Here is a 27,403-nt window from a genome sequence, read left to right on the forward strand (position 1 = left end):
AGCTGATATATTATCTCCAATTATCATTGCAACTCCTCCCCCTCTTTTATCCCGTCACTATTCTTATAACTTTGAAACCCTGGTACATCGATCACCCCATTCCTGTCTCTCCCTCAACCAAGTCAACTCAAAACCAACCACGACATCATAGTTCCATATATTGATCCGTGCTCTAAGTTCATCACTCTTGCTCATAATACTCCGAGCATTAAAGTACAAACACTTCAAACCATTCGTCCCATCACATCTGGTGTCAGGAATCTGCCTAATACTACATTCCCTGACATCAGCCCTCCTGCCCGTTCCTTCACTTACTGACCTGTTGTTCTGGTCCCCATCAGCCTGCAGCACAGGAGGCTGAGAGGTGACTTTAAAGTGGGATAAAAATTCATGAGGGGCATAGATCCAAGTGGAAATATGGGGAAATATATCAATAGTTTGGATGAAAATGTAAGTGGTCTGATTTGTAAGTTTGCAGACAACATGAAAACTGGTGGAGTTGTGAATAGTGAGGAAGGTTGTTAAAGGATTTAGCTGGTAAAAGAGGAGTTAGAAATTTGTATGGAGAAATGGCAGATAGAGCTTAATCTGGACAAGTGTGAGATGATGCATTTTGGGAGGTCAAATGCAAGAAAAAAGTATACAGTAAATGGCAGGACCCTCAGGAACACTGATATGCAGAGGGCTCTTGAGTCAAATGCAAGAGGAAAATTCATAATAAATAGAACCATAGAACACTACAGCACAGAAAACAGGCCATTCGGCCTTTCTAGTCTGTGCCAAAACTTTACTCCGCTAGTCCCATTGACCTGTGCCCAGTCCATAACCCTCCAGACCTCTCCCATCCATGTATCTATCCAACTTATTCTTAAAACTTAAGAGTGAGCCCGCATTTACCACATCAGATGGCAGTTCATTCCACACTCCCACCACTCTGAGTGAAGAAGATCCCCCCCAATGTTCCCCCTAAATCTTTCCCCTTTCACCCTAAAACCATGTCCTCTCGTACTTATCTCTCCTAATCTAGGTGGAAAGAACCTACTCGCACTTGATCTGTCTATACCCCTCATAATTTTGTAAACCTCTATCAAATCTCCCTTCATTCTTCTGCGCTCCAAGGAATAAAGTCCTAACCTGTTCAACCTTTCCCTGTCACTCAACTCTTGAAGACCCAGCAACATTGTAGTAAATCTTCTCTGCACTCTTTCAATCTTACTGATATCCTTCCTATAGTTAGGTGACTAGAACTGCACACAATACTCCAAATTTGGCCTCACCAATGTCTGATACAACCTCATCATAACATCCCAACTCCTATACTCAATACTTTGATTTATGAATGCCAGGATGCCAAAAGCCTTCTTTACAACCCTGTCTACCTGCGACGCCACTTTCAGGGAATTATGTATCTGAACTCCCAGATCCCTTTGTTCCTCCGCACTCCTCAGTGCCCTACCATTTACTGTGTATGTCCTACCTTGATTTGTCCTTCCAAAATGGCAGGACCCTTAGCAGCCCTTGACCAGGAGAAGGCATTTGACCGGGTGGATCATGGTTTCCTGACGGGCACTCTGCAGGTGTTCGAGCTTAGACCGCACTTTGTGGCCCAGATCCATCGGAGGCTTAGATAGGCTAGATAGTCAGGGTCTATATCCCAGGGTGGAAATGTCAAATACTTCTTGGAACCTATCCACATTACAAAAGGGAAAGTTCTGGTGGTCTGAACATATCATAAAGTGGATAAATCCCTGGGGCCTGACCAAGTCTATCCCAGGACATTGTGGGAAGCTAGGAAAGAAATTGCATGGACCCTGGCAGAGGTATTTGCATCACCATTCACATTATCTATGTCCTCATGAATTTTAACCCACTATAAGGGCACCTTTCAGCCTCCTATGCTCCAGGGAAAAAGGTCCAGGCATATCCAGCCTCTCCTTGTAACTTAAGCCCTCCAGTCCTGGTATCATCATTGTGAATCTGTTCTGTACTCTTTGCAGCTTAATGACATCCTTCCTTTAGCTGGGCAACCAGAAATGCACACAAGTGTGGTCTCACCAACAATTTGTATAATTGCAACATGACATCTCAACTCTTGTACTCAATGCCCTGACTAATGAAGGTAGAGGAGTGCCAAATGCCTTCTTCACCACCTGTTTACCTACGTCTTACCAAATGTTAAGCTGCTAGAAAACATTTAAAGCAATCAAATAAATTTAAGCAACAACAATTACATCTTCTTCTTCACACGGAATTCCTCAGGACTTGTTTCCACTTTGGTTTTAATGGGTTCTGAGGTGGCTTGTAAGTGCAATGTGGGAACTGTAAACTTTTCCATAGAGGGAGCAGGTAGTGACTGACAGGGTGGTTAGAGTAGTATGTGGGGTGGGTCACTCCTTCTGCTGCTCATGCAGAACTTCTGCACCTCCTGAAGCATGGCCTCAAGGTTCTCAATACCATTCCAAATACTCGTTTTCCATTGTGTACAAGAGGTGGCGAGGGGCAAGTGTGGATGCTGCACTGTAAGGAGGCTTTGAGTCATTCTTGAATCTTTTTCTCCAACTTCCTGGTAATGTCCAGCCATGACAGAGTTTGGAACAGAGTGTCTGATTCAGAAGTCTGGTGTTGGGCGCATGAACATCATGGCCTTCCTACAATGGCCAACTGAGATTAACGTGTGCGTCATTTCTGCCTGGGAGAGGACATCAACATTGGTTCACTTGTCTTTCCAGTGAATTTGGAGCATTTTGTGAAAAGAGTGTTGGTGGCATTGTTGCAGTGCCCTGGGATGCTTCAGGTCTCAGAAGCATGTTGGAGGGCAGGCCATGAGTTGATCTTGGTGAGGGCATGTCTGGAGTACTCTATACAATTGTGATCTCCTCACTGAAGAAGGGAATATACTCACTATAGAGGGAGTGCTACAAAGATGCAACAGATTGGTTCCTGGGATGTCAGGTGTGTTATATATGGAGAAATTTGGTAGGGCAGGTCAGGGAACGATATAAGATTCAGGCTAGCATCTCATCTCTAATATTTAGAAGAATGACAAGAGCCTTTATTGAAAGATATAATGTCTTAGAGAGCTCCACAGGGTAGCAACAGGGATCATGGAGTCACAGTGGGTAGGTCAGCTATGACTGAGATAAGTAACTTTCTCACACAGATGATGGCAGATCTTTGGAATTCTTTATCCTGCGTGCTGTGGTCTGAGTTCGTTCAAATCAGAGATTGATAGGTTTCTGGATATTAGTGGAAACAAGGAATATGTGGATAGGGCAGGAAAATGGTCTGGAGTTTGAAGATCAGCCTTGGTCTTGCTAAATGTCAGGGCAGGTTTGAAAGGCTGAGGCATCTGCTCCTGCTCATATTTTTGATATTGTATGCTCTTAAGCTTTATAAATTAAAAAAAAAATGTTGTCTGACTCATATCTTTCTCTGTCTCCTGTTCCTCTCCATTGAAATGAATGGTGTTGCTGTACCTGTGCCAGGTGGGTGCAATGGGCAGATTCCTCACTGTAACTAGTGGAAAACTACAGGAAAGCACATTCTAGTGCTGGACCGCATTGATCACAGTCAGGAACTCACCAGTGGCCACGTGTTCAAAACTCACATATTGTGTAAGGGTCCTGAAGTTACAGTCAGTACTTGGGTGAAATGCTAACAGGTCTATGGTGAATTCTGGTCTGCTGTCCATTAGGATACAATATTCAAAACTGAAGATAAGTCAATCACAACCATATTCAGTAATTAATTGGAACATGATAACTAACCCAAGAATTAAAAATAATTAATTCATATTTAGTGATGAAAATGTAAAAGACAAATGAATAAATGTTCCCTTACTTCTGCAGACTGTGGTTGAGATTGTCTGGAATGGGATAATTTCTCTGGAACTTTGCGATTTATGGCAGGTACATCTTCAATGCGAGATTCACGTGGCTTGTCAAACCAATCTGTTTCTTCCCGTCGAAGATGGTATGCTTTGAAAATCAAAGTACTATCAATTCTTAAGCCATGCAAAGGGAGTTTAGGAGTGGCAGCAAACTACAGGAAAGGATTGCATTCTTCCCACTGGGTTTATGCAGCATGCAAGCTTTTCAATATGTTCATGCACGATTATCACCTATGACACAAGACTATGGCAAAGCGCAAAACGCAATTGTAACATTTCATAGATTTATTAACTGGGGACGAAAGGAGTGCAAACCATTGAATGTTGAAATCATTCAATAGTTGTCTTAAATTTTAATGGGATCGAAGTTTTTTGCACAGGAATACTGTGAGTGTCATATGGCTATTTGTCAATTCTCATGAAGATTTTTTTAAGGATTGATAATAGTTATTTGTAAAGTCTAAATTCAAATCAAAATATAAAACAATCATTCTAATCTGGTGTTAGAATCAGATAAATTGGTCAAAATTTCTTTATTGAGACAATTAGCTTCCAAAGTTTTGATAAGAAAATGGAAACTAGTCAGGACAACATAAATTCTGCCATAGATTCTAGGAAACATGCATTTCTTTGATTTAAAACCAAAATGTAATATTTGGAATGGTGAGTGGGCCAATTCTGTATCAATTGCTGTTGTCACTGATGTTGCCTAAATCATCAAAGGTTAGATTTTCACCCACTGATGGTGAATGTGTGAGAAATCTACCCTTATTTTTTTTTGAGGACAATTATTTCACTGAGGGCTGATCTATAAAACCAGCTTAATGCTGAAAAACTATACAACACACCAATATAATTTGATTTGGGATTGGCATTTGTCTAACCTGAAGCAGTGGTGTCCTTAATTAGAACATCATGTTGCTCCAAGTCTTAATTGTTTCTAGTTGAATCATTGAAACCGGGGGGCCTAGCAACCACAGTGCACTTATTTTAGTTTCCTTTGGTATTTTCAGTAAACAAATCTTCCCAAGAACCAATGACCATGCCTTGCATATGTACCATATAATATCACTCAGTGGCCCTTCATTAGCTAGCAAACTCAATTTAACAAAGCTGAAAGTCCAGCCAAATTATTCAACTCACAATTGATTTCAATGAACTTAGTTTGGTTGGGTTCAGTTAATTGATTCAGTGCTGTGCATAGCCCTGTTTGATATAAAGCAAGAGAAGGAAAAAGAAAAAAAAAGCAGCGTCAGAATAATTCGGCTCCTCAGGTGTTATTCTATTTTTATGTGATGTAGGGAACCAAGAATTTTCACAGCAGTCACCTCTGATTGTTAACTAGCATTTTCAAACTAAAATCTGGTGAAGTCATTGTCTGTATTCACTTCTTCGGAAGGTAGTTTGGGAAATGGGACAGAAAGTAGACACTAGCAACAAATTCAGAATGTCCCAAAGCAGCAACTGGAGTCTTTGTCAATAATAAAATCAATGAAAAATATATAAAGCATTATTAACTCAGTAAAACACTTCTAAAAACTGACAAACACTCTTTCAATTACTCATCAATATAAACATTTTGAGGATGGGATTTTAAGTTGCAAATTTTGTCCCACTATAGGCAGACTAACACTGTTCACTAACCTAAGGTAACTGCAGTTGTCTTGCCAGAAGCTTAGAGAAAACTACTTATCCATGAACTCATGCAAACTTCTGCAATCTATTTGTTTAACTTATTGAGTCCAGAATGGAATTGACAGCTTCCTTGTGTAGCCAATTTCCAAATATAAAAATGAAAAATGTGGAAATAAATTGGCAGAATAGAGTGCGCCTAAATAAGTTAAAGCTCAAAGTGATCAGATCTCTAACACTATTTCCTGGATTTTCTTGGATCTGTCAAAATTGAAAGAAATACAGTAGAGAATCATAAAGACAACTTCCCCATTTTTATCAACTTAGACATTTAAAAATACATGACATCCTGCTGTGGTCCAATATTTCAAAACTAATAATGCTAATTCCTCTGTAGATCACAGTAAATGAATGTGAAAATGGTTTAAACAGTGATACGATGTGGACAGTCACACAGACAAAAATAATAAAAGGAAATTGCAAAAAAAGCAGTTCTTCATGAAATCATTGCAGATAAGGGGCAGCAACATAGACATTCACACAAAATATATGAGTCAAAGAGTCATACAGCACGGATACAGGCCCTTCGCCCCAACAAGTCCCTGCCGCCCACGGTGCCCACCCAGCTAATCCCAATTTCCTGAGTTCAGCCCATATCCCTCTGAGCCCCGTCCCTCCATGTACCTATCCAAGTGCTTCTTAAATGATACTATTGTATCTGCCTCAACCACTTCCTCTGGCAGCTCTTTCCATACACTCACCACCTCTGCATGAAAATGTTGCCCTCAAGTCTCTTTTAAATCTTTCCTCTTCAACCAAAATCCGTGCCTCTGGGTTTTGGACTCCCCTACCCCAGCGAAAAGACTGTTACCATCCACCTGATCTATGCCTCTCATAATTTTAAGCATTTCTATAAGGTTTCCCCTCAATTATTCTATGTTCCAAGGATAAAACATCCAGCCCGGCCAACCTCTCCCAATAACCCAGGCCCTCGAGTCCTGGCAACATCCTCGTAAATTTTTTCTGCTCTCTTTCCCAGTTTAACCACGTCTTTCCTTGAACAGGGTGACCAAGACTGTACACAGTATACATGGGACAGTGCAGCACAGGAAAAGGTTCTTCAGCCCACAATGTTGTGCCGAACTAATTAAACGCCTAACTAAACTAATCCCTTCTGCCTACACAATGTCCACATCCCTGCACTCTCTGCACATCCATGTGCCTGTCTGACAGCCTCTTGAATAACTCTATCGTATCTGCCTCCACCACCACCTCTGGCAGTGCATTCCAGGCACCCACCACTCTCTGTGTAAAAAAACCTGCCCCACACATTTCCTTTGAACTTACTCCTTCCCATCTTAAATGCATGCCTTTTTTATTAGACAATTTGACCTTGGGAAAAAGATACCAGCTGTCTACTTTATTTATGCCTCTCATAATGTTATAGACCTCTATCAGATCTCTCCTCAGCCTCTGCCACTCCAAAGAAAACAACCCAAGTTTGTCCAACCTCTCCTTGTAGCACATGCCCTCCAATCCAGGCAGCATCCTGGTAAACCTCTTCTGCACTATCTCCAAAGCCTCCACATCCTTCCTATAATGGAGTGACCAGAATTGAATGCAATACTCCAGATGCGGCCTAACCAGAGTTTTATAAAGCTGCAATATAACTTCCCAATTCTTGAACTCATTGCCTCGACTAAAAAAGTCAAGCATGCCGTATGCCTTCTTTACTATCCTATCAACTTGCAGCTATTTTCAGGGAGCTATGGACTTGGATCCCAAGAGACCTCTGAACATCAACACTGTTAAGGATCTTGCCATGAACTGTGTACTGTCCTTTTACATTTGATCTCCCAAAGTGCAACACCTCACATTTGACTGGATCATTTGCCATTTCTCCACCCATATCTACAACTGATCTATATCCCGCTATATCCTTTGGCAATCTTCTACACTATCCACAACGCCACCAATCTTTGTATCGCCTGTGAACTTACTAACCCACCCATCTATGTTTTCATCCATGTCATTAATATACTGTATGTCACAAACAGCAGAGGTCCCAGTACAGATCCCTACAGAACACCACTAGTCATGAATGTCCAGCCAGAATAAGTCCCATTGACCATTACCCTCTGTCTTCTCTGAGCAAGACAATTCTGAATCCAACCGGCCAAGTTACCGTGGATCCCATGCATCTTAATATTCTGGATGAGCCTACCATGAGGACCTTATCAATCACCCTACTAAAATCCATGTAGACAACGTCCACAGCTCTACCTTCATCAATCACCTTCATCACTCCTTGCAAAACTCAATCAAGTTAGTAAGACACGACTTGCCACACACAAAGCAATGCTACACTGTTCCTAATTCGGCTATGGTTTTCCAAATGATCATAAATCCTATCCCTGAGAATCCTCTCCAATAGATTCCCTACCACTGTTGTGAGACTCACTGGTCTATAGTTACCAGGACTATCCCTATTTCTCTTCTTGAATAATGGAACAACATTAGCCACTCGCCAGTCCTCTGGAACCTCGCCTGTGGCTGGAGAGGACACAAAGATCTTGGTCAAGGCCCCAGAAATCTCATCCTTTGCCTCTCTCAATAACCTCTGTGTATCCCATCAGGGAACTTGTCCACCTTAATGTTCTTTAAGACACCCAATACTACCTTCTTCTTTATGTGGTTCATTAGCCTCCTGATTCCCTCACTTGGTTGACACAAAATCCTCAATGGAAGCAGAAATCTAAAATATTTGTAACATGCTTTCAGGGAAACACCTCCGCTAAAGTATACACAAATAAACAAATAAACACAGGCAAGAGCAAGGGAGTACAGAAATGAACAGAAACTATGTACATGCATTAAAGGTACCTTTTGTCATTGATAAAACAACATTCAGATTCCATGTTACCTTCACTGTCTGACATGGCATGTTGGAAGTCATCCATGATGAATGCTATATCACGGTCATATCCACGGGTCCGAGATTCCTCTCTCATGTGCTGCTGCACTTCAGGCAGTGAGTGGCTTGAGCCAAACTGCTCCCTAGTATCAGCTGATATTGGTGGCAATGGACCTGCTGCTGCACGAGCCATTCCCATGGGTTGTCCAACTGGGCTCAGAGGACTTTCTTCTTCTGAATTCTGGGCCACAATGGGAATTCTCCCCCTACTGTGGCTGATGGGTAAACTAGATGGCTTAGTTCGTCCAGAAGGAGCATAGGCCATATCTAACGGATCATTTTCCTGACTTTTTATCCGTAACGATGTACTGGAAGGATCTCTTTTAATTGACAAATCAAGTCCATAAACAGATGAGGGCCTGGATCTTGTTCCACTTGTGTACGCTTTGTCAATTTCATCATCTAAAGTCGACCTGATAGCTGGCCCTAGAAATTTCTGCTGGTCACGAATATTTTTTCTTAGTCCAAATGTTATGTCATCCTGAATAAGTCTTGCCCTGGAACTAACTCCAGATGCTGACGGTGTACTGCCCATGTAGCTGGCATATTCTGCCTCGACATCTCGAGCTTCCTGAATTGGCAAAAACTTGGAAATTTTGGGGTCCAGCAATTGTTTTTTGTGCTTGCTTTGTTTTTGGTAAATAAAGGATGGGGGCAATTGTTTTGCAGCTTGTTTTTCCAGAGTCAGCCTGCTAATGCTGTACTTCTCAGACTTGGCAAAGTGCCGGTAGCTGCTGTCTCCGTGATAATAGTGGGGGAGGCCAGAAAGATGTTCTAAACCTTCGGTACCTCTGCGGAACTCTTGTTTTATTTGTTGCTTCAAAAGCTTCAGCTCGTAAGGATCCTCCATGGAGTCCTCTTCTGCTTTCCCATAGGAGTGTAACCGGGTAGACGTCTGCAGTGTCCCGATAAAATCTTTCACATCTCCAGCTCTCCGTGCTTCACTGGCACGGAGAAGTCGCTCACTCTTTTGTACTTCCTTTTGTATATTATGAAGGTTAAAACCAGTAGTAAGAGAACTAGATCCTTTAGTGAGTTCCCCAATGTCATCAATCAGAACATAGTTCCTGGGTGCATGGTGTTCTAGGTCTGTATAATAGGAATCTGCAGAAATACCTGACATGGGACTACTTACCATGGTTCCTCTTTCATCCAAACCTATTCTAAGGTCTAAATTGCTGTATTTACTACTCAAATGAGGAACTGCATATGTGGTGTCTGTAGAAGTAGAGGCCATTAGAACAGGCTGATTATGAATCACCTCATAGTTTGTGGTTATTTTTGGTTCAAGATCAACAAGTGCTGTCTGTCTGGGTTTTTGCTGAATCATCATTACTTGTGATGAATGTGGGTAGGTTGCGGACTGGCCTTGGGAAGCAGGGGACTGCTGTTGTTGGTAGGTAATGGTGGGGACTGCTTGATACGTTGGCTGGGTTTGATAGGGAGAAACTTGCTGATGGTATAATGACTGCTGTTGGTACTGTGTTTGGGCTTGTGTTGGTGTTGGAGTGGAGTACTGGTACTGTGTATAATGGCTGGGAGTGGTTGCGTACTGAGGTTGAGACTGGGTTTGAGAGGAGAGAAACTGCTCATAATCAGACTGTGGTGCCGTTCTCGGCCTCTCTAATCCACGTTGTCCGTCCATTCTGGTTTCCCTTATATTGCTTACTTCACTGTCTGACATGTAGTCTCTTTCTTCGGCCACACCCTGTAAATATGCTCGCTCCCTTTTCTCTCTCTCTTTCAGTAAAGCTTCTTTTCTTCGATTGATGCCCATTTCTAAATATCGTAACTTGGCATCAATTTCTTTTTCTTCTTCATCCAGCTCTGCCTGTTTTTTCCTGAGTTTGGAGGACTCTCTCTCCACAAGCTCCAATTCCCTGTCAATGTCCTGGAGAATTTTAGCTCTTGCCATGGTGTTTGTCCTACAGACTCGCCTTCGGGAAACAGAGCCCGCATTGGAGAATGTTGCCTGATTCCCTGCAGCACTAGCCTCCTCTGGAGGAGGGTTGGGAAGAGTTCGCTTCACTTTTTTCTGAGTACCCGCTGGAGTGATACTTTGAGAACTTTTGGTCTGAAATTAGAGCAAATAACTCAAGTGAATATTGCTTGCAATGGTCAAGGTTAGAAGCCCAGTGAAAATAACATAATGCTCAATGAAATTCAACAACTCTCAAGTTCAGGTAAACATTAAGACACAATCTCACATGTATGCTGTTAGGGCTTTGCTTGAGATTTCACTCACGATTAGACACTATAAATCACTGTCACCAATGAGCTTTTGCTTCCCATAGGACAATCTAATGGAAGGTATTCTAAGGGACATGATATATAAGTGTTTGGATAGACAAGACCTGATTAGGGATAGTCAACATTGCTTTGTACATGGTAGGCCATATCTAACCAATCTTATAGAGTTTTTCAAGAAGGTTACCAAGAAGGTCGATGAGGGAAAGGTGGTGGATGTTGTCTATGTGAACTTTAGCAAGGCCTTTAACAAAGTCCCACATGGGAGGCTGGTCCAGAAGGTTAAGTCGCTCGGCATTCAGGATGAAGTAGCCAATTGAATTCAACATTGGCTTAGTGGGAGAAGCCAGAGAGTGGTAGTAGATGGGTGTCTCTTTGACTGGAGGCCTGTGACTAGCAGTGTGCCGCAGGGATCGGTGCTGGATCCATTGTTGTTTATCATCTATATTAATGATTTAGATGATAATGTGGTCAGCTGGATCAGCTAACTTGCAGATGACACCAAGATTGGGGGTGTAGTGGACAGTGAGGAAGGCTATCAAAGCTTGCAAAGTGATATGGACCAGCTAGGAAAATGGGCTGAAAAATGGCAGATGGAATTTAATGAAGACAAGTGTGAGGTGATGCACTTTGAGAGGACGGACCAGGCTAAGACTTACACAGTGAATGGTAGGGCTCTAAGGTATGCGGTAGAACAAAGGGACTTGGGAATACAGATCCATAGTTCCTTGAAGGTGGCGTCACAGGGAGATAGGGTCATAATGAGAGCTTTTGGCACTTTGGCCTTCATAAATCAGGGCAATAAGTACAGGAGTTGGGATGTTATGTTGAAGTTGTACAAGACGTTGGTGTGGCAAAATTTGGAGTATTGTGTGCAGTTCTACAGGAAAGATATCAATAAGCTTGAAAGAGTGCAGAGAAAAATTACAAGGATGTTGCTGGGACTTGAGAACCTGAGTTACAGGGAAAGGTTGATAAGGTTCGGACTTTATTCCCTGGAACGCAGGAGAATAATGGGAGATCTTATAAGAGGTATAGAGGGGTATAATTATGAGGGCTACAGATAGGGTGAATGCATGCAGGCTTTTTCCCCTCAGGTTGGGTGAGACTAGAACTAGAGGACATAGATTTAGGGTGAAAGGTGAAATATATGAGGAATCTGAGGGGAAACTTCTTCACTCAGAGGGTGGTGCAAGTGTGGAACGAGCTCCAGCAGAAGTGGTAGTTGCATGTTCAATTGTAACATTTAAGAGAGGTTTGGATGTGAAGGGTTTGGAGGGATATGGTCCGGGTGCAGGTAGATGGGACGAGGCAGAAGATCAGGTCGGCATGGACTGGATGGGCGAAAGGGCCTATTTCTGCGCTGTAGTGCTCTATGATTCCATGACTCTAACATAACGTGTTTGCTGCTGTATTATTTGTGAATTGAACTGAAAACCATGTTGCTAAAATGGGATCACTGAATTGGAATGGATCCTTGTATCTCCTGTTCTTTGGGCAATGGAAGAGAACACATTTGATCAGTTTCTGAGATTCAGGCTACAGAATAGACATAGGGTTTGACAATTTAGATTTTTAGTTTCAGTCCCTTTGGTCATTTTCAGCTCAACTGGTACTTTTTTTCATATTTGATTAGTCCAGCAAAATCAGGTTATTAAAAACATCAATCAATAGATGCATCAACTTCTGGTCTCTGGTCAGAATAAAATAAATTGAAATTAGCAGTAACAACATTACATGTTCACATTAGGGTCATTAACTTTGTGAACACTTACCTACTATCATGACACAGGAGGTTATTCAGCACATTGGGGTCATGCCAGCTTCTGGGGAGCAGCTGCATCCATCCCATCCCCTCTCCTTATTTCCTTGCTCGCTCACATACTCATCTTTTGCCACTTGTCTATATACCAATGGCTAATTTAAAGCAACTAGTTAACCATTAGCACATCTTTGGAAAGTGGGGAAAATTAGAGCATCCAGAAGAAATCCACATTGACACAGGGAGAAAATGTAAACTCCACACTGACAACAGCCAGGGTCCGAGGGCAGGGCCAGAGCTGAGCCCCTGGAGATGTGATGAAGCAGCACTAACTACATCTGCAGTTTGTGATTTCCCTTCATTCTACGAATGTCTGGAAATCTAATGATCTTTGTTCTGAATGAACACAATGATTGGACCCCCATAGCCCTGCAGGGGAAAGAATTCCAAAGATTCCTCAATTATCTAAGTGAAAAAATCTCTTCATATCTCAATGCTAAAAAGGCACACTTTATATTACAAAACTGTGGCCCCTGCTCCTGGACCATGTTTCCTGCATCCAGCCTGTCAAGTCTGTTAGGAATTTTGAATGTTTCATTGACTTCTCCCATCATTCTTCTAAACAATGGAGAATAGAGTCCTAGTCTAACTCTTCTACAGGAAACCTGCCATCCCTAGAATCAGACTGGTGAACATTTGCTCCATTCCCTCCATATCAAGTATGAGGTAAGGAGACCAAAATTGTCCAGAATACTCCAGGTGCTGTCTCATCAAGGTGCTCTACCATTGCAATAAAACTTAGCGTCATGGAGTCAAAGAATCATATAGTGTAGAAACAGTACATTCCGCCCAACTCGTCCATGCAGACTTGTGGGCACCCTTCTGTATCCATAGCCTTCTATGCTTAAGTGATTCAAGTGCTCATCCAGACACTTCTTAAATACTCTCAGTGACCTAATTTCCATCACTCTCTCAGGCAGTTCATTCCAGGTACTTACCATTGTCTGGGTGAAGAAGGCTTCCCTTGATTTCTCCTCTGAACCTCTTCCCCCTTTCCCTAAATTCATGTCCTATAGTTTATCTATCTCTGATATAAGGAAAAGTTTACTGCAGTCTACCCTACCTATACCCCCTCATAATTTTATATACCTCAGTCGTCCCCTCTTAACCTCCTCTGCTCTAGGGAAAACAGAACTAGCCTCTCCAGTTTCTCCTCATAACTAAAACAAAAGTTGTTCATGTGTAGCATGTGGGTTAGCGTGCAGGCAGTTTAAAAAGGCAAGAAAAACTACTTCGTCAGTTTCATTTTTGGGTCGATTCGGCAGACTTCAGACCTCGGAGCAGCTAAGTTTTTTTCTCTCTAATTGGGAATAGCGGGGCAAGACTGCGCAGGCGTGTGATGTAAGTGGTGAGCACGCGGGCAGTTTAAAAAGTTAAAAAGTCTCCCAGCCTCCAGGATGACCACATCTGCACCTGGTGTGTCGAGCTGCAGCTCCTCAGGGACCACGTTAGGGAAAAGCAGATGCAGCTTGATGACCTTCGTCTGGTCAGAGAAAATGAGGAGGTGATAGAAAGGAGTTAGAGGCAGGTGGTCATACCAGGGCGACGGGAGTCAGGTAAGTGGGTCACAGTCAGGAGGGGGAAGGGAAAGAGTCAGGTACTGGAGAGTACCCCTGTGGCTGTACCCCTTGACAATAAGTACTCCTGCTTGAGTACTTTAGGGGGAGACAGTCTACCTGGGGGAAGCAACAGTGACAGTGTCTCTGGCACAGAGTCCGGCCCTGTGGCTCAGAAGGGTAGGGAAGGAGAGAGGAGGGCACTAGTGATGGGGGACTCTATAGTTAGGTGGGCAGACAGGCGATTCTGTGGATGCAGGAAGGAAACTCGGAAGGCAGTTTGCCTCCCAGGTGCCAGGGTCCGAGATGTTTCAGATCGCGTCCAAGATATCCTGCAGAGGGAGGGAGAGCAGCCAGAGGTCGTGGTACATATTGGCACCAACGACATAGGTAGGGAAAGGGATGAGGTCCTGAAAAAAGACGATAGGGAGTTAGGAAGGAAGTTGAGAAACAGGACCTCAAAGGTAGTAATTTCAGGATTACTGCCTGTGCCACGTGACAGTGGGTATAGGAATAGAATGAGGTGGAGGTTAAATGCGTGGCTGAGGGATTGGAGTAAGGGGCAGGGATTCAGATTTCTGGATCATTGGGGCCTCTTTTGGGGCAGGATTGACCTGTACAAAAAGGACGGGTTGCACTTGAATCCCAGGGGGACCAATATCCTGGCGGGGAGGTTTGCTAAGGCTACTGGGGAGAGTTCAAACTAGAGTTGTTGGGGGGTGGGATCCGAACTGGAGAGACTGGGGAAGAGATGTTTGGTTCTCAAACAGAGAAAGCTTGTAGTCGGTACGAGGGGGAGGATAGGCAGGTGATAGAGAAGGGACGTGCTCAGACCGACAGTTTGAGATGAGTCTATTTAAATGCAAGGAGTATTGTGAACAAGGCGGATGAGCTTAGAGCTTGGATAAATACTTGGAGCTACGATGTGGTGGCCATTACAGAGACTTGGATGGCTCAGTTACTTCAAGTGCCGGGTTTTAGATATTTCAGAAAGGACAGGGAGGGAGGCAAAAGAGGTGGGGGGGTGGCACTGTTGATCAGAGATAGTGTCACGGCTGCGAAAAAGGTGGACGTCGTGGAGGGATTGTTTACGGAGTCTCTGTGCGTGGAGTTTAGGAAGAGGAAAGGGTCAATAACTTTACTGGGTGTTTTTTTATAGGCCACCCAATAGTAGCAGGGATATCGAGGAGCAGATAGGGAAACAGATCCTAGAAAGGTGTGATAATAACAGAGTTGTTGTGATGGGAGATTTTAATTTCCCAAATATCGATTGGCATCTCCATATAGCAAGGGATTTAGATGGGGTGGAGTTTGTTAAGTGTGTTCAGGAAGGATTCTTGACACAATATGTAGATAGGCCTTCAAGAGGAGAGGCTGTGCTTGATTTGGTATTGGGAAATGCACCTGGTCAGGTGTCAGATCTCTCTGTGGGAGAGCATTTTGGAGATAGTGATCATAATTCTATCTCCTTTACAATAGCATTGGAGAGAGATAGGGAAAGACAGACTAGGAAGGCATTTAGCTGGAGTAAGGGAATTATGAGCCTTGCAGACAGGAAATTGGAAGCTTAAATTAGGAACAGATGTTGTCAGGGAAAAGTACAGAAGAAATGTGGCAAATGTTCAGGGGATATTTGTGTGGAATTCTGCATAAACATGTTCCAATGAGACAAGGGAGTCATGAGAGGATACAGGAACCGTGGTGCACAAAGGCTATAATGTCTAGTCAAAAGGAAAAGAAAAGCTTACAAAAGGTTCAGAGAGCTAGGTAATGTTAGAGATCTGGAAGAGTATAAGGCTAACAGGAAGGAGCTTAAGAAGGAAATTAGGAGAGCCAGAAGGGGGCATGAGAAGGCCTTGGGGGGCAGGATTAAGGAAAACCCCAAGGCATTCTACAAGTATGTGAAGAGCAAGAGGATAAGATGCAAAAGAATAGGACCTATCAAGTGCAGCACTGGGAAAGTGTGTATGGATCCGGAAGAAATAGCAGAGGTACTTAATGAATACTTTACATCAGTATTCACTATGGAAAAAGATCTGGGTGATTGTAGTGAGGACTTGCAGCAGGCTGAAAAGCTTGAGCATGCAAATATTAAGAAAGAGGAGGTGCTGGAACTTTTGGAAAGCATCAAGTTGAATAAGTCGCCAGGACCGGATGAGATGTACCCCAGGCTACTGTGGGAGGTGAGAGAGGAGATTGCAGAGCCTCCAACGATGACCTTTGCATCATCAACGGAGACGGGAGAGGTTCCAGAGGATTGGATGGTTGCGGATGTTGTTCCCTTATTTAAGAAAGGGAGTAGAGATAGCCCAGGAAATTGTAGACCAGTGAGTCTTACTTCAGTGGTCGGTAAGATGATGGAGAAGATCCTGAGAGGCAGGATTTATGAACATTTGGAGAGGTATAATATCATTAGGAATAGTCAGCATGGCTTTGTCAAGGGCAGGTCCTGCCTTACGAGCCTGATTGAATTTTTTGAGGATGTGACTAAACACATCAATGAAGAGAGAGCAGTAGATGTAGTGTATATGGATTACAGCAAGGCATTTGATAAGGTACCCCATGCAAGGCTTATTGAGAAAGTAAGGAGGCATGCGATCCAAGGGGATATTGCATTGTGGATGCAGAACTGGCTGGCCCACGGAAGGCAAAGAGTGGTTGTTGAAGGGTCGTATTCTGCATGGAAGTTGGTGACCAGTGGTATATGTCAGGGATCTGTTCTGGGACCCTTACTCTTTGTGATTTTTATAAATGACCTGGATGAGGAAGTGGAGGGATGGGTTAGTAAGCTTGCAGATGACACAAAGGTTGGTGGTGTTGTGGATAGTGTGGAGGGCTGTCAGAGATTACAGCGGAACATAGATAGGATGCAAAACTGGGCTGAGAATTGGCAGATGAAATGTCCACTCCGGACATTCTCTCTTCTCCCCTCTCCTATCGGGCAGAAGATACAAATGCTTGAAAACACGTACCACCAGGCTCAAGGACAGCTTCTATCCCACTGTTATAAGACTATTGAATGGTTCCCTAGTACAATAAGATGGATTCTTGACCTCACAATCTACCTCAGTATGACCTTGCACCTTATTGTCTGCCTGCACTGCACTTTCTCTGTAGCTGTGAAACTTTATTCTGCATTCTGTATTGTTTTACCTTGTACTACCTCAATGCACTGTGTAATGAATTGATCTGTATGAAGAGTATGCAAGACAAGTTTTTCACTGTGCCTCAGTATAAGTGACAATAATAAACCAATTCCAATTCTCCCCTGGTCAATTATTGTAATTTAGTTTGGCCCGCAGGTACAGTATGGAGTTCATGAATGTCACAACCTTTCCTGCCAATGACTATATTACTATTGCTGACGTCAGGAGGCATGGCAGGGTAGATGCTGGAATATTTCCACTAGTGGAAGATTCTGAAATGAAGGAACATCATCACAGGGTTAGGAGGTGGTCACTTAAAGCAGAACAGTGAAGGAACCTATTCTCATAGAGGGTGGTGGATCTCTGGAACTCTCTACCCTGGGAGGTTGTGGGGGCTGGATCATTGGGAGTATCTGAAGAGGAAGTTGATAAATTTTTGAAATATCAAGGAATTGAGGGCTATGGAGAACTGGCACCATCACTGTCTTGTCTAATTTATGTATAATTTATATTCTGTGTATTGTCTGTACCCACGTGCCTGTGATGCTGCTGTAAACAAGCTTTTCATTGTACCTGTACCTCACCATATTTGTGCACATGATAATAAACTTGACTTGAGATCAGCCATGACAAGATTGAATGGTGGGTCAGGCTTGAGGGACTGAGTGCCCTACTCCTGTTTCTATTTTCTTATATTATTATGTTTAGTTTATGGGATAGAAAACTGCAGGATCAAGTTTGAGATCACACAAAGACAGGCAACACTGAAAGCAATATAGGTGCAAACTGAAAAGTACAAAGAAATATCAGTGGATTAAGGTAACTGGCAATACTGTGGTCTCAATATAGGTAAGTCCATTACGGTGCTATAAAAAGTGCTTGACAGAGAAGAAAACTACTACAAATGCAGGAAGTCAGTAACAGTGACCGTATCTCAATCTACCACCTCTTCTGGCAGCACGTTCCAGATATCAACTACTCTCTGTGTAAAAACTTTCCCCTCAGATCCCCTTTAACACTCCTTCCTCTCACTTTAAACCTGTGCCCTCTTGCTTCTGATTCCTCTACCACAGGAAAAGATTCTGACCATCTAACCCTATCTCTGTCTCTCATAATTTTATATACCTCTATCAGGTTGCCCCTCAGGCTTCTTCATTCAAGAAAGGAAACAGAGCAAATGTTTTAGGTAGATGGTCATGGTCCTGAAACATTAATAAGAACATAGAAAACCAACAGCACAATTCAGGCCCTTCAGCCCACAAAGCTGTGCCGAACATGTTCCTACCTTAGAAATTACTAGGCTTACCCATAGCCCTCTTATCTTTCTCAGCTCCATGTACCTATAAAAAAGTCTCTTAAAAGACCTTATCATACCTGCCTCTACCACCGTTGCCGGCAGCCCATTCCACGCACTCACCACTCTCTGAGTAAAAAAACTTACCCCTGACATCTCTATACCTACTCCCCAGCAACTTAAACCTATGTTCTCCTGTGGCAACCATTGCAGCCCTGGGAAAAAGTCTCTGACTATCCACTTGATCAATGCCTCTTATCATCTTATACACCTCTATCAGGTCCCCCCTCATCGTCCGTTGCTCCAAGGAGAAAAGGCCGAGTTCCCTCAACCTGCTTTCATACGGCATGCTCCCCAATCCAGGCAGCGTCCTTGTAAATCTCCTCTACACACTTCCTATGGCTTCCACATCCTTCCTGTAGTGAGGTGACCAGAACTGAGCACAGTACTCCAAGTGGGGTCTGACCAGGGTCCAATATAGCTGCAACATTACCTCTCGGCTCCTAAATTCAGTTCCATGATTGATGAAGGACAATACGCCATAGGCCTTCTTAACCACAGAGTCAACCTGTGCAGCCGCTTTGAGCATCCTATGGACTCGCACCCCAAGATCCCTCTGATCATCCACATCTATGTCCTGCTGTAACCTCTGATAGCCCTCCACACTATCCACAACACCTCCAACCTTTGTGTCATCTGCAAACTTACTAACCCATCCCTCCACTTCCTCATCCAGGTCGTTTATAAAAATCACGAAGAGTAAGGGTCCCAGAACAGATCCCTGAGGCACACCACTGGTCACTGACCTCCACGCAGAATTTGACCCTTCAACAACTACTCTTTGCCTTCTGTGGGCCAGCCAGTTCTGGATCCACAAAGCAGTGTCCCCTTGGATTCCACACATCCTTACTTTCTCAATAAGCCTTGCATGGGGTACCTTATAAATGCCTTGCTGAAATCCATATACACTACATCTACTGCCTTCCCTTCATCGATGTGTTTAGTCACATCGTCAAAAAATTCAATCAGGCTCCTAAGGCAGGACCTGCCCTTGACAAAGCCATGCTGACTATTCCTAATCGTATTATAACTCTCCAAATGTTCATAAATTCTGCCTCTCAGGTTCTTCTCCATCAGCTTACTAACCACTGAAGTAAGAATCACTGGTCTATAATTTCCAAGGCTATCTCTACTCCCTTTCTTGATTAACAGAACAACATCCGCAACCCTCCAATCCTCTGGAACCTCTCCTGTCTCCATTGATGATGCAAAGATCATTGCCAGAGGCTCCGCAATCTCCTCTCTCGCCTCCCACAGTAGCCTGGGGTACATATCATCCATTCTCGGCGACTTATCCAACTTGATGCTTTCCAAAGCTCCGGCACCTCCTCTTTCTTAATATCTACAATATCTGCTTTTTCTTATGTTGATGCTGTCTGACCTGCTGAGAAGTTCCTGTGTTTTCTGTTTTTAATTGAGTTATGGAATCATAGAATTATACAGCGCAGAAACAGGCCCTTCGGCCCAACTCATCTATGCCGACCAAGTTGCCTCCCAACTTATCTATGCTGGCCACAATACTCCAGGTCTGTGGTCTCACCAATGCCTTGTACAACTGCAACATGAGGTCCCGACACTTGTATTCAATGCCGCTCCAATGAAGGAAAGTTTGCCCTACACCTTCTTCACTACCTTGTCTGACTGTTTCAACGTTCAGGGAACTATGTATTTGTAACCCTAGGTCTGCCTGTTCAAAAAAACTCTCCAGATTGAAAGAGATTTGGAGGCAGGCACATTGGTACAGGACTGATCAGAAGGGTCAGTGGAATTCTGGCCTTAACACCCAGAGGACTGGATGACCACCAGGTAGGCAATGCTGCAGGAAGTTATACAAACCTGGTTAGACCACAAGTGGAGCACTCTGAGCAATTCTGAGGTGATAGTTTGGCCTGATTGGACTGGATGTGACCCACCCAGTGCATTCAGGTCTGCATTCTCCCAACCATGTGCCTATATTTTGTGATCATGCCACCGGTCAGACTGCTGCAACAATGTGGAGCAATCCATGAGCGGTGGCAAGGTCACAGACAGTGAATCCTAAGGTCCTGCTATCAACCACCCTAATAGCTTCAAAAGCCTTTGAACAATGGGACCTAATCTTAGGAAACATGGCTGGGAATGTCCTTGAAGTGGTAGTAGGAGAGAATTTTGGAAGCAGAAGACAATAACTCTGAGTTTCAGCATCGCAGTAGAAAGAGATAAGGATGGTCTGGAAATTAAAGTTTTGGTTGATGACTGATATTGGTTAAAGGGCTCTCTCTTATTCCTCAGTTTGTAGCTGACGCACTAAATTCCATTGAATCTGGACAAACATGGATATCCTCCATGGTCATTCTCTCTTTATTGTCTTCACTAAATCATTTTGACTAACTGCTTGTTCTCTCTCTTTCAAAAGTTTAGGATTTAAAAGAATAAAGACAGAAAATTCTGGAAATATTCCACAGGTCAAACAGAATCTGTGGAGAGTGAAAGATTTCAGGTCAATGAACATTCACCACAGCTGCTCTCTGATCCCAGATGACCTCAGCTTTAACCCTCCACATCCTCACCTCAATGAATTTGAAACCCTACATGACATTGAGTTCTTCTACCACCTTTGCCTCCATACCCATTTCTTTGCCCAGGAACCTTTACGCCAGACTATGGACCCTTTCACCTGCCCAAAGAATTCTTGATCCGCCTGTTCCAATCATTCTGGCATACTTCTTTGTTTAGATCTCTTCACCACTAACTGCTGACACAACATTAAACGTGTCAATTCATCCAACATCTTATGCAAGAACATAAGAAATAGGAGCAGGAGTCAGCCATCTGGTCTGTTGAGTCTGCTCCGCCATTCAATAAGGTCAAGGCTGATCTGGCCGTGGACTCAGTTCCACCTGCCTGCCTTTTCCGCATAACCCTTCATTCCCCTACCATGCAAAAATCTATCTAACTGTGTCTTAAATAAATTTAATGAGGGAGCCTCTATTGCTTCCCTGGGCAGAGAATTCCACAGATTCATTACTCTCTGGGAAAAGCAGTTTCTCCTCATTTCCATCCTAAATCTATTCCCCCAAATCTTGAGGTTATGTTCCCTAGTTCTAGTTTCAGCAACAGTGGAAACAACCTTCCTGCATCGATCTTATCTATCCTTTTCATAATTTAATATGTTTCTATAAGATCCTCTCTCATTTTTGTGAATTCCAGTGAGTATAGTCCCAGGCAACTCAATCTCTCCTCATAGACTAACATGGTGAACTTTCTCTACACTGCCTCCAAAGCCAGTATATCTTTCTCAAGTAAGGAGAACAGAACTGCACACAGTACTCCAGGTGTGGCCTCACCAGTACCCTGTACAGTTGCAGCATAACCTCCTTGCTCTTAAATTCATTCCCTCGAGCAATGAAGGCCAACGTTCCATTTGCCTTCTTGATAACTTGTTACACCTGCAAACCAACCTTTTGCAATTCATGCACAAGCACTCCCAAGTCCCTCTGCACAACAGCATGCTGCAATCTTTCACCATTTAAATAATAATCTGATCTTCCATTTTTTCTTCCAAAGTGGATGACCTCACATTTACCGACATTGTACTTCGTCTGCCAGAACTTTGCTTACTCACTTAACCTGTCTACATCTCTCTGCAGACTCTCTGCATCCTCTGCACAATTTGATTTTCCACTCAATTAGCGTCATCAGCAAACTTAGATACGCTACACTCGGTCCCCTCTTCCAAATCATTAATATTCTAACCTAACCCTCTTTGTACGTGCCAGACCCTGGTAGCTCGGTCTAGTCCAAATTTGTCATCAAACTTGCTGATAAGGAGGAGATGGGGTGAACGGACTCCACCTCCCAGAAGAGAAATGCTTGCTCCCTGACATCCCCACATACCTCAGACTGCACCACAAACCCACCAGTGAATATCAACTATCATCTCCTAGAGAGTCATTGGCCTCATCTCCTCTGACAATCTGCATTCTAATTCATAATAATTGAGAGAAGATGGATTGAACAGTGATTAGTCTGATTGGATTTGCCCTTTTTTGTAAATGGGGCATATCTGGACAATTTTCTACATTGTCGGGTAGATGTCAACATTGCAAACGTACTGAAACATTAGTTCTAGAGTGTAAGTCTCTGGTGCCACCGCTGGTTCAGTAGCTTTTAGGAATGAAAGGATTCGTTGCAGATTTGTAGTAAAATGTAGGTTATTAAATCAATGTTCAATGCCCAGTTTATTTCCTTATTAAAAGTTAAAGTTTTGTCCCAGGATGGAAAGGTCAAATACTATAGGGCATAGATTGAAGGTGAGAGGGGGAAAGTTAAAAGAAGATTTAGATGGTAAGTGTCTTACACCAAGTGGTAGGTGCCTGGAACGTGCTGCCAGGGGAGGTGGTGGAAGCAGATATGAAAGCAATGCCGTAGAGTCATTTAGATGGGCAAACAAACAGGCTTGGAATGGAGTGATATAGACCATGTGCAGGCACATGTGCAGTTTAAGTTGGCATCACGGTCAGCACAGACATCGTGGGCAGAAAGACCTATTCCTATGCCGTAAAATTAATTCAGCCTCTAAATACCCTCTGCATCTGAACAAGTCCAAATCCATCAGTTCTCACTGCTATGAAGCGATCTCCCCTGTGGGCCAAATCCCACTTTTATCCGTGCAGATTCATTTGGACTTGAAAGTGATCAGACACCAGGGACAGACTACCTACCAGTTATATTCACAAACTGCAGAGGGCCCAGTATGAACCCCTGCGGAACACCACCAGTCACAGACCTCCATCTAGAATAAGTCCCATTGACCACTACCCTCTTTTCCATGGGCAAGCCAATTCTGAATCGAAATGGCCAAGTCACTGTGGACTGCATACAGCTCGATCTCTGGATAAGCCTACCATGTGGGACCTTGTCTTACTGAAATCCATGCGGACAATATTTACAGCTCTCCCCTCATCGATCACCTTTGTCACTTCCTGGAAAACTCAGTCAGTAAGATGCCCTGCACAAGGCCATGCTGACTGTCCCTAACTAGGCCAGGCTTTTCTAAATGTTCATGAATCCTATCCCAAAGAATCTTTTCCAATAGCTTCCCTATCACTGACGTGAGACTCACCGGTCTACAGTTTCCAGGATTATCCCTATTTCCCTTCTTGAACAAAGGAACTACATTAGCTACTCGCCAGTCCTCTAGGACCTCACCTGTGACTAGAGAGGACACATCTTGGTCAAGGTGCCAGAAATCTCTTGCCTCTCTCAATAACATGGGGTACATTCCATCAGGCCCTGGGGACTTATCCACCTTGACATTCTTCAAGAGACCCAACACCACCACTTTCTTCAACTCAAAATGCCCTAGCACAGTGTAGCCCTATGCGCCGTACAGATCTCACTATCGTCCACGTTCTTATCTTTGCTAAGTGCTGATGCAAAGTACTCATTTAGGACCTTGCCCACATCCTCTGCCTCCAAGCACGTTCCCTCGATTATCCTTGAGTGGTTAACCTCTTGCTCTCGATGTGTGTATAGAATGCCCTGGGGTTCTCTTTAATCCAGTAAAACTACTTTGTTTATTTTATAATCAGAAGTGTACTATTGGTTGCAATATCATCCTAAAACCACCACAACACTCTGGCATGAAATCATTGTTGACTGCACCTCCGGTAAAACTCAACCCACACTTAAAATGCAATTTCATTGATGTATTGTTAGGTGCTTATCATGAAATTAAAACTTCACAGTGTCTCATTGCTGCAGTGATTCCTAAATATATCACCAGACACAAAGATTCCATTTGGACATCATGAATGCAGTACTCCCCTGTTTATTTGATTTTGAAACAATGCAATAATTTCCACCACATACACATTTAACAAATTTATTATTCTGAATTCAGATTAAAAAAATCTAATATGAAACTGCCACCTACTACCAATAACTGTCTCAGAAGTTTATCATAGAATCATAGAACAGTACAGCACAATACAGGCCCTTCGGCTCACCATGTTGTGCCGACCTTTAAACCTCACCTAAGACTATCTAACCCCTTCCTCCCACATATCCTTCTATTTTAAATTCCTCCATATACTTATCTAGCAATCTCTTGAATTTGACCAATGTATCAGCCTCCACCACCACCCCAGGCAGCACATTCCATGCACTAATCACTCTCCGGGTGAAAAACCTCCCTCTATCTCCCTTGAACTTCCCACCCATTACTTTAAAGCCATGCCTTCTTGTATTGAGCATTGGTGCCCTGGGAAAGAGGCGCTGGCTGTCTACTCTATGTATTCCTCTTAATATTTTGTACACCTCTATCATGTCTCACCTCATCCTCCTCTCCAAAGAGTAAAGCCCTAGCTCCCTTAGTCTCTCCTCATAATGCATACTCTCTAAACCAGGCAACATCCTGGTAAATCTCCTCTGCACTCTTTCCAACGTTTCCACATCCTTCCTATAATGAGGTGACCAGAAACGGACACAGTATTCTAAGTATGGTCCAACCAGAGTTCTGTAGGGCTGCATCATTACCTCGCGGCTCTTAAACTCGATCCCACGACTTATGAAAGCTAACATCCCATAAGCTTTCTTAACTACCCTATCCACCTGTGAGGCAACTTTCAGGGATCTGTGGATATGAACCCCCAGATCCCTCTGCTCCTCCACACTACCCAGAATCCTGCCATTAACTTTGTACTCTGCCTTGGAGTTTGTCCTTCCAAAGTGTACCACCTCACACTTCTCCAGATTGAACTCCATCTGCCACTTCTCAGCCCAGCTCTGCATGCTATTAATGTCCCTCTGCAATCTTCGACAATCGTCTACACCATCCACAACACCACCAACCTTTGTGTCATTTGCAAACTTGCCAACCCACCCTTCTACCCCCTCATCCAAGTCATTAATAAAAATCACGAAAAGCAGAGGTCCCAGAACCGATCCTTGTGGGACACAGCTAGTCACAGCCCTCCAATCTGAATGCACTCCCTCCACCACACCCCTCTGCTTTCTGCAGGCAAGCCAATTCTGAATCCACAAGGCCAAGCTTCCCTGGATGCCATGCCCATGTAGTTTCTTGTTGATGACATAATTAAAAAAAACAATGTTGTTAGCTCAGCTTCTAATTCTTCACCTAACTCGAGGATTATTTATTATTTAGGAAAGAATGAACCAGCTTGAATGCTTCAGTAGCTGTAAAACTATTTGCCAGCTCCCCACATTGCTATTGATTTACACGTCACCTTTTGCATGCTTATTCGCCTTCTTCTTGGTTGATACAGTGTTCTGGAGATCGCAGTACAAATGGTTACAACTTAAGACTAAAATTTTGCTCAGGAACAAAATGACTGATGACACAGGCAGAAATTATATTCTGCATTGGTGAACAAAGAACTGCAACCTATCAATGACCAAATGTCGCTTTTCAACTGAACTATTATTAAATATTGTAGCATTGCATCATATTGAGAAAGCAGCCATCTATTTCATGAAAAAAACCTCATGACATAGTACAAAGTAATCACGAAGTAATTGATTACTAATAAAATTGTGAGAAAACAAGTAATCTTACAAATACTTGGATTTGTGCTGAAGAACTATGGTTTTCTTTATCATGTATATATTATTTGAAAACACAAATAACATAATGATGTGGATATTATAACGGTTTAACAGTAATAAACTTACCGTATCTGGTCAACAATATAACGGGTAATCCAATGGTTCAGTGGCTTTTCATTATTTAAAGTTGACATTTGCCCTCCTAATTTCCCTCCCCCCCTCCCTGCTCTCGAGGTACGGGCTGTGTGTTGCCCTCCACCTGAGTGGAGAGGACCGAGTGCTTCTTACAGAGAGACTGACACCTAGCATCTGCCGAGCAATTGGTGCAATCCCTTCCTATGACTCAGCACAAGGGCACACCAACCATCATCAAGTAATATCAATATTTATCCTCTGTCATACACATTCCAAAATGAATAATTGCTGAGCAGTTGCAAAAATAACCTTGTACGTCTAAATAATTCACAGCCTAAGGGATAAATTATAAAGTAGCGAGTGGATGAGGAAATGTTTGACGGATTGCTGATTACCTAAAAATCTATACTGAAGATCTATATCTTCAGTGAGATTGCCTTGAAATTCCCTTTCAAAATTCACCATTGTCATTAAACTATTCTATTCCCTTCCGGATCTATATAACCTCAGAGATTTTTGTTTAAATTTACAAAAGGCATTCTGTTGGCTATGAATATACAGTTTCAATCATTTGAGCCTTTTCTTATATTTAATTCAAATGTTATTGGTGAATGAAATACAAATACAATATTCTACTCTTCATTCTGAATAAGGTTATATAATTGAAAGTTAAAAAAGAATCATGCCTATTTTGAAAAAAAAATGAGACAAAAGGTGTTTTCTTTGAAAGCTGTCAGATGGTAAAGGAATGCTTCACTTTTGGTAACTGAAGGAGTTACTGTAAATAGATTATGACTCCTAATTGGATCAAGCAGACATCTGCAGGAGATCATTACACCATTAGATGGATCAGATAATGCACACTGCATGAAACTTTTATTATATATCTGTTTCAGACAATAAGTCATAATTGAGAGGAGGAAGAACACACTTGCCTAACTCTGGTATTTACAGGATCTGTTTCAGGGTCTGTTTTGACACATTAGGAAGATAACAGGAGTGAAAAAGACCCACGCTAAGAATACCGATGCACAGGAGACACTCTAAACACCACCTTCCGCCATGAATTATCATTCCTTTTTATCATAATGATGTTGAAT

General features: G+C 42.9%; 1 protein-coding gene across 14 annotated transcripts in view; it reads right to left on the reverse strand.

Annotated features, from left to right (window-relative positions):
* Positions 1 to 27,403, reverse strand: part of pcloa (piccolo presynaptic cytomatrix protein a) — a 528,901-nt gene that overhangs the window by 287,404 nt on the left and 214,094 nt on the right. For 13 of the 14 annotated variants that reach the window (XR_007957842.1, XR_007957841.1, XR_007957844.1 and 10 more), the window contains exons 7-9: positions 8,445 to 10,569; positions 5,033 to 5,095; positions 3,841 to 3,977 (exon numbers count right to left, since the gene is read on the reverse strand). Coding sequence is in view for 11 of the 14 variants with exons in the window: in XM_052034279.1 (XP_051890239.1) it covers positions 3,841 to 3,977; positions 5,033 to 5,095; positions 8,445 to 10,569 (2,325 nt within the window). In the remaining 3 variants the exon portion in view is untranslated. The remainder of the gene's footprint in view (positions 1 to 3,840; positions 3,978 to 5,032; positions 5,096 to 8,444; positions 10,570 to 27,403) is intronic. The other variant, XM_052034278.1, reaches the window with a different exon arrangement.

Source organism: Pristis pectinata, chromosome 19 (assembly GCF_009764475.1).
Source record: "Pristis pectinata isolate sPriPec2 chromosome 19, sPriPec2.1.pri, whole genome shotgun sequence".
Lineage (NCBI taxonomy): Eukaryota > Metazoa > Chordata > Chondrichthyes > Rhinopristiformes > Pristidae > Pristis > Pristis pectinata.